The following is a 12,289-nucleotide window of genomic DNA, read 5'->3' on the forward strand; positions in this document are numbered from 1 at the left end:
TTCGTGTCACAAAATATTGAACATTACTCAAAATTAACTAGTTCTCTTGTATCATCCTTTCAGCCAAGGAATAATATCAGTGCGGCTGTTTCCATCTGTTTCACTGCATAGTACAGCATGCATGGGAAACCGCTTTCTGATGGAGAGTTCTTGAAATAAACTTTCTTATTGATGTCCGACACATCATTTGAAAATTTCCTTAACAAACAACAAATAACTAACAGAATGAAAGGAATACCAGCCAGCTCAACTGCTGTCAAGGACAGAATAATAAGAATGACTGAAGAAGTTTTGGAGCAATTGAAAGCTAATTTGGATAACTCCCAGATGTATGCAGTACAGAATGTTTTGATGAAAGCATGGATGTGACCGTACAAGCAAGGATAGCTGGTTTTTTTTTTCTTTCTGATTCTCTTGCGGAAATGTGATTAGGTAGAACAGTTAAATTAATGAGCATACGAATTACAACATGGAAAGATAATGAAGCTAATGGAAGAAGTGAAGTTCACTGGCAATATTAGTATTTTTGATTTTTATATCTAATTATATTTATATTTTTACAATTTGTTTTACCTCGCACCGACACAGATGGGTCTTATGGCGATGGCAGGATAGGAAAGGCTTACGAATGGGAACGATATCGCCGTGGCCATAATTGAGATACAGCCCCAGCATTTGCCTCGTGTGAAAACGGGAAACCACGGAAAACCATCTTCATGGCTGCCGACAGTGGGGCTCGAACCCACTATCTCCCGGATGCAAGCTCACAGCTGTGCGCCCCTAACCGCACGGCCAACTTGCCTGCTAATAATATTTAATGACGAAGTGTGTTACAATGGGAGCTTATTATTTATTTATCTGTATATTTATTTAGATTTAGAAATAATATTATGTGTTCTCAAAACTTACATATTTAAAAATGTATTTTTGCAGTATTTGCAAAATACGACCACAGACCATGCATTATAATGTATTTACAAGACATATCTAATAAATAAACAAATCAGTAAATAAATAAATAAAGTAAATAACATATTATGAAACATAATTGGGAATTTGGAAAATCGTGGTTTTTTTTTTTTTTTAAATAGGTTGTAGCCACTCCTTAAAGGAAAATAACAAGAGAATAATAAACCATACTTAAAATGGCACACTAGTTGGAAAAGGTTCGCCATCCCTGGTACAGACTTAAGTAATTGTAGGATATGCGGTCTTGTACATCAAAACATCTCAGAGTTTAACAGTGTGAAAATGTGACCCAACTCGTCGAACTTGCGCGTCCCTTGAGTGGAGTTTCTTGCATCTCCGCATGACACCAGCCACGGCATACTATGATAACTTGAACCCTAAATCAGAAATCCGTGTAAGGTCACAATATCTAATCAGGGTAAAATTTTGCACATTTTGTATATTTTAAAATTTCAATACTGTAATTTTTTCAGTGGTTTCCTGACATTCAATTTTTTAAAAATCTTTTTTCAATTTTTAAGCTTTGTTCGAGTCTTACTAAAATAAGATCAAAAAACTATTTTTGTCAAATAAGTACGATGCTGCTGATTTTCTAAGTAAAATGATATGAAATATGAAATGATTACCTTTGTTTTTTATGTCTTATTATTTCTTCAATACATGACTAGCATAGCAGGAAAACACATATCACTTAAGAGGAAAATACTTATCAGTTCTAGGGTCAAAGTATTTTTTTGTAGATTTCTTTATTGTGATGTCGACTGATAGTTTACAAACATTTTTGTAAATTTAGAGTTATTGTTGTGTGTTTAATTTTTAGTTTGAGATTATAATTTCATATTAAAGTATTTCCTTGTGGCAGCACATATTATCAGGGAAGTAGCTGATCCTTTCAAACAAATAATAAAATTAATTTATAACTACGTATTTACACCTCACGCAATAGATACTTGTATGATGTACACGATTCCAAGTGTCACTGGGACTGTCTCCAAGCATTGTGGACTGTGATCATTCTCGACATTTTCTCGTTTACCCCTTCTCGACTCCCATGGTGACGGAAGCTAAACTTGGACTTGCACGGCATCCAGAGTGGCACATTTCATCTTAGCGACCCCAAAAAGTATGGATTTGATACTAATATCGGTCATTTTTTATTATTTTTACATTTCAGCCCCTCACTTAGGGGTGCTAAGGGTGTCTTGTCCCCACAGATGTTTTTTTTTTTTTTTCCTTTTTCCAGATAGTAGGTCATATTTGTACCAGGTTTGCTAAGAGCTATGCTGGAACATACACACACATCCATAATCTCGGTAATTTTTAGACATTTCCTTCTCACCCCATATGCCACTGAGGGCTGAACTTTGACTTAAATGGCGTTCAGTGCGTCACTGTTCATATCAGCAACCATGGAAACTAAGGATTATTTTTATAGGCCACCTCTTCCCACTCCCACCCCTAGGAGTGCTAGGGGTGGCTTACCCCCACAGTTTTGTCTCCAGACAGGATGTCATAAGTGTATCTAGTTTGGTTGAAATTGCTTCAGTGGTTTAGGAGGAGATGTGGAAAGGTACTTCATAAAACATGGCGGCCTGTTTCCACCTTCCTATATACAGCATTTCTTACCGGACTCTCATGATACAGAGTAAGTCGCTGTCGCCCAGCGACAATCTGTCCATCAGCAAGGTTGATCCAATTTTGGTGCGACTTTTTAAAATTAAATGAACGAATTAATTAATTAATTAATTAAAGCACGGGAGGATGGTATTATCGCCGACATCTGGAAGCTCCAAGATGAAAACATCACCAAAAAAATCCATAAAATTATCACAGAAATTTGGGTCACAGAGAAAGTGCCAGAGGAATGGAAATGTGTATTAATCCATCCATTACATAAAAAGGGTGATAAGTCAGATCCAAATAATTACAGAGGTATTTCGCTAGTACCAGCTGCGAAAAAAAATTTCGGTAGGGTGCTATTAAACAGGCTAGAACCACAAGCAGATCCACAAATAGGGGAATACCAGGTAGGTTTCAGAAAAGGGAGATCATGCATCGAACAGATCTGAAACTTGAGAACACTTTTGAATGTCAGATAAACAAGAAACACTGTAGTTACCTTTGTGGACTTTAAAAAAGCGTACGACTCTATAGACAGACAGGCGCTCTTTGACATCCTGGAAGAATATGGCATTGACAGAAAAACCAGAGTACTTATACAACAGACACTTACAGACACCACCTCCAAGATCAAGTTCATGGAAGAAATTTCGGAACCCTTCCAGATACACACAGGTGTCCGACAAGGAGACGGGCTCTCACCAATCTTGTTCAACATGGTGTTAGACAAAATTATCAAGCAGTGGGAGGAACAAGTTAAAGCAGGGCCTCTCAAACGCCCAAAATCACATGCGTGCAAATTGAGGCGCAAAGTTCCTGTGCACAGTGCATTGGTCCCATTCGGCTCGGCTCAGACCAACGCTTCGTCTCTGGGCTACTCGGCTAAGCTCGGCTCGGATTTGGAGTGCTACGGAGCAAGTGAGGAAGGGGGAGACAGGCGGAGCGAGCGAGAAAGGCGTGGGGAAAGAGAGAGACAGCGCTATTGCTCCAAATTGAGGAGTGGGGGTCTGCACTCTGGTCAACCAAGCGAAGTCGTCTTTTGCACCGTGCACAGTGCATGCACCTGGAGTAATAAGAACAAATTGTGAAATTTACAGCAAAATCGGTCCAGTAGCTTTTGAGTCCATTCGAGACGAACAAACAAATATTCATTTTTATATATTAAGAAGATTATCAAGTGATTCATAGTAGCATGAAGTACTATTGTATAATTCTTGAAGGCGTGAGAGAAATGAGTAATTTTTGAATGACTGTGTATGAACTGGAGGAGCAGCATGGGTCCAGTGCCCAGGCTGTTATGGAAAATGAAGCAGTTACTTTGATATTATTGGTCTGTTGCTGAATCATCTGTGTTTTAATAATAATAATAATAATAATAATAATAATAATAATAATAATAATAATAATAATAATAATAATACTGTTTGCTTTACGTCCCACTAAATACTCTTTTACGGTTTTCGGAGACGCCGAGGTGCCGGAATTTAGTCCCGCAGGAGTTCTTTTACGTGCCAGTAAATCTGCCGACACGAGGCTGCCGTATTTGAGCACCTTCAAATACCACCGGACTGAGCCAGGATCGAACCTGCCACGTTGGGGTCAGAAGGCCAGCGCCTCAACCATCTGAGCCACTCAGCCCGGCGATGTGTGTTTTTGAAAGCTTAGATGTTCAAGAGGAGGACTTACTGACCTTTTCTTCATACTGTTTGATTTGAGTGCTGATGTTTGTGTGATTCTCCAACTTCACATCGAGGAAAGGATAACTTAGACTTTCTTTTTATACTGTTTCATAGGAGTAGAGGTAGGAATTAGTATATGGGACTTTGATGGACAAAACGTTCATACTGTAGACTTTTGGTATGTGCACGGTAGTGGGTTTTTCCCATCTCTCTCTCTCTGGGAAATGTGCAGTGCGTAGTGGTTTGGATGTATAATTAGGGGCTTCATCAGCTTTATGACCATCATCTTGAGAATGGAGTTGGTTCATGCTCAGGCAAGTAGTTTCTTTCTGTAGATCTTTTGCAGGTGGCACACAATTTTGTTGTTCAGTCTTGATATTTGTTTCTTATTTAAACTTCACTTTGTATGTTTTATAAGGGGGTTATAGTTGGGGACAAAACGTGACGACCTTGCCTCACACCACTACCCTCCAGCGGCAGCCCAGTGTCTATTAGGGGCTAATAGGATTTACTATGCCTGCCGTAGTCAGAGTTGCCAAATTGTCTACCTCATTAGCACCAAACAAGCCAGAGCAGGAATAAAACATTTTTATGGAATTTATTATTTTCGATGTAAACTAAATTGTGATTATTATTATTATTATTATTATTATTATTATTATTATTATTATTATTATTATTATAGCTAAGGAATTTATACATGAAAAAATAATGTTAATATTGTATTATGGTGATCTAAAGTAGGTTATGAGGTAACGAAGAGAGACCCCTGAATACTAAAACGAAAACTTAAATCGACCCATAAAACTGGACTATCTCAGTGATACTGTGATGAACTAGTAACCCGAAGTCGGGAGGTACCGTGGGTTCAAATCCCACTGGCTGTTCTTGAAATGATTTCTGTAGTTTTCCATTTCATGTAAATGCCGGAACATTATAAGGCTGAAATAGCCACATGAATAATAATAATAATAATAATAATAATAATAATAATAATAATAATAATAATAATAATAATAATAATAATAATAATAATAATAATAATAATAATAATAATAATAATAATAAAATTCCTGCTGTTGTTGTTGTTGCTATTATAATTGTTAACAGAATAAATGTTCAAATTACCCAATTGTATCCCACCAATAGCCTGCACAGTTTGTAATGTAAACCATTTTGAAAAGTGAAAAATAATAATGTATTCATACTGAATAAAGAGACAACTGAATTATTATTAACTATTCATAATTAGTATAATTATTGGCTCCTCCGTGGCCCAGACGGTAGCTTCTGACAGTTAAGGGTAATTAATATACTTTAAGGTGTTAACTCCCACTTTAGAGTGTTTTGCAAACAATAAAAAGCTTCAAATAGGTTGGATTATTGTTATTTATTTACTTTATTATCCATAAATATATGTAAAAAGAAAAAAAAAATTTAATTTGACGTGTGGGTCCCCAGAAAAACTAGTTATTATTAACAAATACATCGCAATTGGGAACAGGTGGCAATGGTCGCTTACATTAGTGTGGTAGTAAAGTTAAAACGTAATTATACTACTACTACTACTACTACTACAACAAGCAATTCCATGGAAAGAAAATATTACAAGAAATACTACTAGTTTCACATTCTAAATCCAGTATCATATACTGTACATAACCATTAATCCATTAAATTTCTTCTTATTCAAATGTTACCTTAATCCTCATCATTGTCGGCTTCCTCCTCAAAACCAGAAGAATCTGTTAGCTGTATACAAATCCTCTCATTGTCAAAAATGGACTGTATGATCTTGTAGCTATTTTCTATTTTCTTCACATGGCTGATGTAATTTCTCCACATTTCAGGTGTCACGAGCATATAGGCTTCCTTCAGTGATCGAATAATTTATTCCAATGGTTTCTTTCTTAGATTTTGTGATGTGGTCCTCCGTTTATCTCTGCCCACACCATCTCAATGGGATTAAAAATGCAGTGGTATGGCGGTATGTGCAAGACTGTGTCCATAACTGACTGCCAACTGGTCTACAACATACTGTACTTCTTTTTTCTTTCTCTAATAGGCGTGTTCTCCATAATAATTTCGAGGAGTACTTGTGTTATAGGAACAGGATGAGGGACAGGAATATTTTTATCGATCATATTTTGAAGGATTCGATCTTTTTTCCAGGATTGATTGGGTTTAGGGTTAAATACACAGCTGTGGTACGAGGCATTATCCATAACTATTACAGATGGTCCTTCGTAGTATCTTCTCTTCAAACCAGTTTTCAAAGATTTCCGATTTCATGCTGCCATGGTAATCCGCGGGAACATCCGCCATTTTAGTAAGTGTAACTAGAAGAGCATCACTAATAAAACCAAACCGTCCACGCAATGAACAATAACGATTCTATTGCCTTTGTTGAATGGAGTTGTTACAGCACAATTGTCAGAATCATCTGTCCAGTTCTTCATTCTACAACAGTTACTGTCAAACCACGTTTCATCTAGGTATATGTCAGCATAACCTTGGGCCCGAAGATCTTGAACATCTTGAAGAAATCTGTACCGCCAAGCAATTATTTCAGGTGTTTCAGCTTTTAAGCACTTTTTAGGTAGAGACAGGTATTTAAACCCCATACTTTTCAGAAGACGACAAAGTATCTTCGCCTCATATGGAAACTAATAATCTGTCCCAGCTGTCTTCTGTTTCATTGATTCTGTTAGGTCACCTATTGTTGGAGATTTACAATACCTATAATACCGGTACTCAAAAACTGTTCGACGAAGCAGGTTCCGAGCGAAATCGTCTATTTTATCAAATTTAAATTTCTGCTTCCAAACTTACTTTTTAGTGGGGGTTACATAGGTACTGACATCACTGATTTTAACTATTTTTTTTTTACCGTAGTAACACAGATTCCTGTCACTTCCGATGCTAAATTATTTAAATTGTTACCAGTTATAACACCGCCATTTCCTAAAACACCTCATAAGAAATTTTTAATGTTCCTCACCAACATCATGGTTTATTTTTGTAATTTAACACCTCTGTCAAACATATTTTTGTCACTTTTAGTTGGAGTTCTTGGTGAGGAAGGAGGAGGAGGAGAAGAAGAAGATTATGATCCAGGCAGCTGATTTAATGCGCTTTGTTACACTGTGATTCTGTATTTAGACACGGCTGGAAGAATACCGACATATTACTGCTCTTGCGCTAAACTGATAAGTTAATATTACAAATATCAGATATTTCATATCTTACTATTAATAATGCTCACTAGGTCACTGCACTGCACTCGGCATGAAGAAAGAGTCAAGACTGAAGAGAGTGGTTTGGTAACCTCTCCATACCAAGCAAGGATCACATGGAGCTCATTAACTCAGCAGGGTGCAGGGTGAGATTTACAGCTGACTTCCAGCTCGCTTCCAAGAACTGAGGTCATCATGTTTTGTCCCCAAATATGCAACATTTTAGTATTTACTTCTTCCCAGTTATCTTCAACTGCAAATAGTGAATTGTGGAAACCTGATAATATCAATCCAAAAACAAGTATTTGCTTTGCATGGTTTGAGGTTGCATACATTAAGGTGTCAATCCTGTATAGGCTATCTTAAATTTCATATTTGGGTTATCTTCTTTTGCCTTTACGAGGTTTAGGAATTTAAAAGACCAATTTGATTCGTATTCTATAGGTACTATACATATATGTGCATCACAGAAACTTTTCAATCTGGAATTTCATCAATACAGGCAGAAAATCAAAAATCAGAAATTGCAAGAAGTATAAGGCTGACAATGAACAATCAAGCAAAGCTGCAGAAGTCATATGGTTCTACGACTATTGACGATGCTTACTCACTTTTCATCCATGAATGCTATTGTCTATAAATAATAATGTGTCGTGTATCATAATCTGTCATTATAATCCATAATAAATAATGTACTGTAATCATGAACAGCAGCAAATACTTCAGTGTTAAATAATACATTATTCACCCTTAATTAGTCATATATGGAGATTTCCTCTGAGTCTATTTTGCATGGAACAGTACTTTTGTTTATTAGTGGACCTTCCCACCCCTATAGCTTACCCCTCATTAATTTGGACTTATCTTGTCAAGAATTCATCAAGCCTGTACTTCCTGTGAGCAAGTGGGATATCACTGCTATGGCGACTGTCACTTCCTGGAAGTTTCTTGAATGCACAACCATAAAAAATTATTGGAGTTTTACTTGGTATATGATCTTGTTTCATTTGTGAACTATTAATATATCTGATTTACCTCTGAAAATTGTGGGCAAGTAACATTTAGACACAGTAAAAATCATTTAAGTTAATTCTTTATAAAATTAGTCGGCCCAGTGGTCATGATTGTTAAGGCAATCTAGTCTCTATAGTCTGACACTGTGGTTAGGTGGTTCGAGCCCTGTTGGTGGAAAACAAGTTCACCATCAGAATGTTGGCCAGTAGTGTAGGAGAAGTTGTGTTATACAATTTCTAATCACTAGACTGCATGCCAAAACCCTGGATTCTATTAGAAACCTCTCTAGAGTGTTCATATGGAATGAGGGTACATGATGCTGTTGATGGCAATTCGTCCACCGGATGGGGACACTACGGCTTGAGCAGACCCCTTGGTGTTATTCAATAGGAGTAGGATATGTGTCGACACTGGGTTTCACCCTCTTTCTACCTACTATCATCATCATCTTACAGTTAGGTGCAGGTCCCTCACGGGTATCAGGTGAGCCAAATATGTCCTCAGACACTCCCAGCACAAAAAAAAAATAAAAATGAATGAATGAATGAATAAATAAATAAATAAATAAATAAATAAATAAATAAATAAATAAATAACTTATCCAGGAATGCTCCGAGAGAAGGTGCTCAGTTAGTGAATTTCTGAAAGACTGAACTCTGACTGATCTAAGTAAGCACAAATGTACTGTATATGTCATTATGCTTTTCTGTTTCTTATGACCATTGGCTGCATTAAAACATTATTACTGAATAAATAAATCAGTGAAATAATTATTTTCTTTTTTGACATGAATGTAAATTCCATGCATGACAAATATGGGTTATTTCCTCTTACCAAATATCTCTGTAATAGTACATTTAGCAAAATTTGATTATGATAACTAGAGATATTTATATTCTTTACATTGTGAAGGGTCAGCTGGTCTGTCTTTTCCTAGTGATAAAGCAGTTATTAGTTAGCATAACAGAAAAATTTGCATGTGAATGATCCAGTTAGTACAGAAAATCTGTTTGGTGCTAGTTGGAAGTAATCAAGGTTAGTGACTTGTAAGATGAATAGTTCAGTTGGTCAACTAAGATTGAAAGAAGAATCCCACCTTCCAATACTCAACGTTTTTATAGCTAGTTCATGAAAAATACATAATCCATAATAAGACTAACTACTTAATTGAAAGATTAGCATGTTTCATTCCCAAAATATAGAACATCTTCAGCTAAAAATTGTAAATGCAGAAACTGACGCATATGGTTAAAACATTTATGGTGAGAATGCTTTCATGTCATGCTAAAACACACAAAATATGCCAATGTTCAAGTTCATAATAAAATCTACATCCATGAGTGAGACATGTTTGTACAAAGTAGTCTTCCTTTCTTCAAGAATACTGGAACTGGTACTGCTGTTGCTTTATATAAACTTTACATAACTTAAAGCTGACATTAGTGGACTTAAAATTAAAAAATAATATGAGGACCGGGGAAACTCCTTGAGAAACCAAAGTTGAAGTTAGGTCTTGAGTAAACTTGTTGGTAAAGCGTTGTAAAGGAATCTGTATATGGAAACGAAGAAAATTAAAAGAAGGCAAAACCTTGGGGAATTTAAGGAGAAGGAAGAGGAGGGTTAAGCGTTTTCCTCAAGGAGTGGCCCCAGGAGAGGTATCAGTGAGGAATCAGTATGAGTCACTGCAGGCAGATCAGTAGAGGGAAGATGGAGATCAGGGAAGTATTAGAGAGGAGAGGCAGGGCAAGATGAAAGGAAATGGTAGGAAAGGGAAACGTAGAGTAGAGGATAGGAGGAGGAAGGTGGAACAGAGTAGTAAGATGGAGAGAAGGGAGGAGGAAATGAGTTCTGCAGGCATCAGGGAAGTAAAGGCAGACCAGGAGCAAAGGGAATGTAATGAGAAGGGTGGGGCTGAGGCTCTAGTCATGGGTGACTCAATTGTTAGGCATGTGGGGAAAGTGTGTGTGGAGGAAAGGGAACCAGGGTAGAGAGTTACCCAGGAATTAGGTTAAGGCAAATGATGAGGACAATAGAAGGGAGACTAGGAAAAGAGGGGATATAATGAGGAGGGTGGGGTTGATGCTCTGGCCATGGGTGACTCAACTGTTAGGCATATGGGGAAAGTGTGTGGAGCAAAGGAAACCAGGGTAAAGTGTTATCCAAGAATTAGGTTAAGGCAGATGTTGAGGAAAATAGAAGGGTGGGAGGAGGGTAAGGAGACGGTGGTAATTTTCCACGTTGGTACCATTAACATAAGGCATGCGGGAATAGGTATAATATAGTTGGGGATATGTGGGATCTGGTTACAGCAGCATGGAAGAAGTTCAAGGAAGCAGAGATTGTTATCAGTGGGATACTGTGCAGCAGAGGTACTGACTGGAGGGTGATTGGGGATTTAAATGAGTCTATGGAATGGTTATGTGGAAAATAGGGAGTAAGATTTGAGAATCCTAATGGGTGGGTATGAGATAGGGATCTAAACTCAGAAGGCCTTCACTTGACCCGCAACAGTACATACAGGTTACGGAGTTTGTTTAGAAGAGTTACAGGGACATACATTCAGGGAAAAGGGGTGGACTAGGGAGCAGTGATGGCAGTATAGGAACCATGAAGTCAAGTTAGGACCACATTAAATTGTTAGTGAAAAAATGTAGAGGTATTGTAAAGAAAGAAATAGAATTAAGTAATTTGATAGATAGATATTTACCAGATATTGTAAGAGTATTAACATGAAATGATCATTTACTTAGCCTTGTATTTCTAATGAGTTAACAATAGCTATTGACCACATTATTTACATATTTATTATGGAAACATGTTCTCTTACATTTCTGACTTTCTTTACGGAACATTAGTTGACAGGAATTACTAATCAACTCCAACATTGCCTTTGAATGTCGCCAAGGATTCGATTCTCATACAAATGCAAATACATGCTCTCAAAAAGAAAATCAATGATAATCTCATAATTACGAAAGCAGATAAAGGTAACACTACCGTCATAATAGACAATAACTAATATGTAAGCAAAACAAATCAATTTTTTAAAGATAGCTCATTCTCTACAGTACAGAAGGACCCTATCCCGAGAATCCAAAATCAACTTAAGCAAACTCTCAAGAATACTTCATATCTATTGACAGATGAAGAAAAAACTAAATTAATATGAACCTAGGTCTACCCACCGCCCAAGCCCTCCCCAAGATACACAAAACCGGCGTCCCCATTCGCCCGATCATTAACTATAGACTGAGTCCGTTATATAAAGCATCACAATTCATTCAAAGATTTTTCAGAAGGAACTATCACTTTTTGTTGAACAAATCCGTCAAAAACACTAAACAAATTGATCGATAAATTTAAAAAGCTTGACATTCAATCCAATCATTCTCTCCAGTCATTCAATATTGTTAACATGTATCCTAGCATAAAAATCTCCAAGGTATACCACATAATTCAAAACAATTGAAGCAAATACAGCGGCCTAAGTATATTAGAAATATAGGATTTCATGTCTATGCTTAAATTAGTTATAAGCAACAATTATTTCACTTTTGATAATGTTATTCATCAACAAGAAGGATTGGCTATGGGATCGCCAGCCTCGAGTATCTTAGCAGAGATTTACCTGGATGTTTTGGAACACACCAAAAGTGATAATAAAAATAACTTTGACAATATCCTTTTCTGGGCAAGATATGTAGATGACACCATAGTAATTATGGATGAGAGCATCACAGACGCCGCTACCACCCTCATTAATCTAAATAA

General features: G+C 36.8%; 1 protein-coding gene across 4 annotated transcripts in view; it reads right to left on the reverse strand.

The window, feature by feature from the left end:
* LOC136867358 (uncharacterized) overlaps positions 1-12,289 on the reverse strand; it is a 178,134-nt gene that overhangs the window by 76,851 nt on the left and 88,994 nt on the right. Inside the window, exon 9 of one of the 4 annotated variants that reach the window (XM_067144531.2) lies at positions 1,213-1,346. The exons of the other annotated variants lie outside the window; for them this stretch is intronic. Coding sequence (XP_067000632.2) covers positions 1,221-1,346 — 126 coding nt within the window. The 3' untranslated portion in view covers positions 1,213-1,220. Of the gene's footprint in view, positions 1-1,212; positions 1,347-12,289 lie in introns of those variants that run through there. 4 annotated transcript variants of the gene reach the window in all.

This window comes from Anabrus simplex, chromosome 3 (genome assembly GCF_040414725.1).
Source record: "Anabrus simplex isolate iqAnaSimp1 chromosome 3, ASM4041472v1, whole genome shotgun sequence".
In the NCBI taxonomy this organism is placed as follows: Eukaryota; Metazoa; Arthropoda; class Insecta; order Orthoptera; family Tettigoniidae; genus Anabrus; species Anabrus simplex.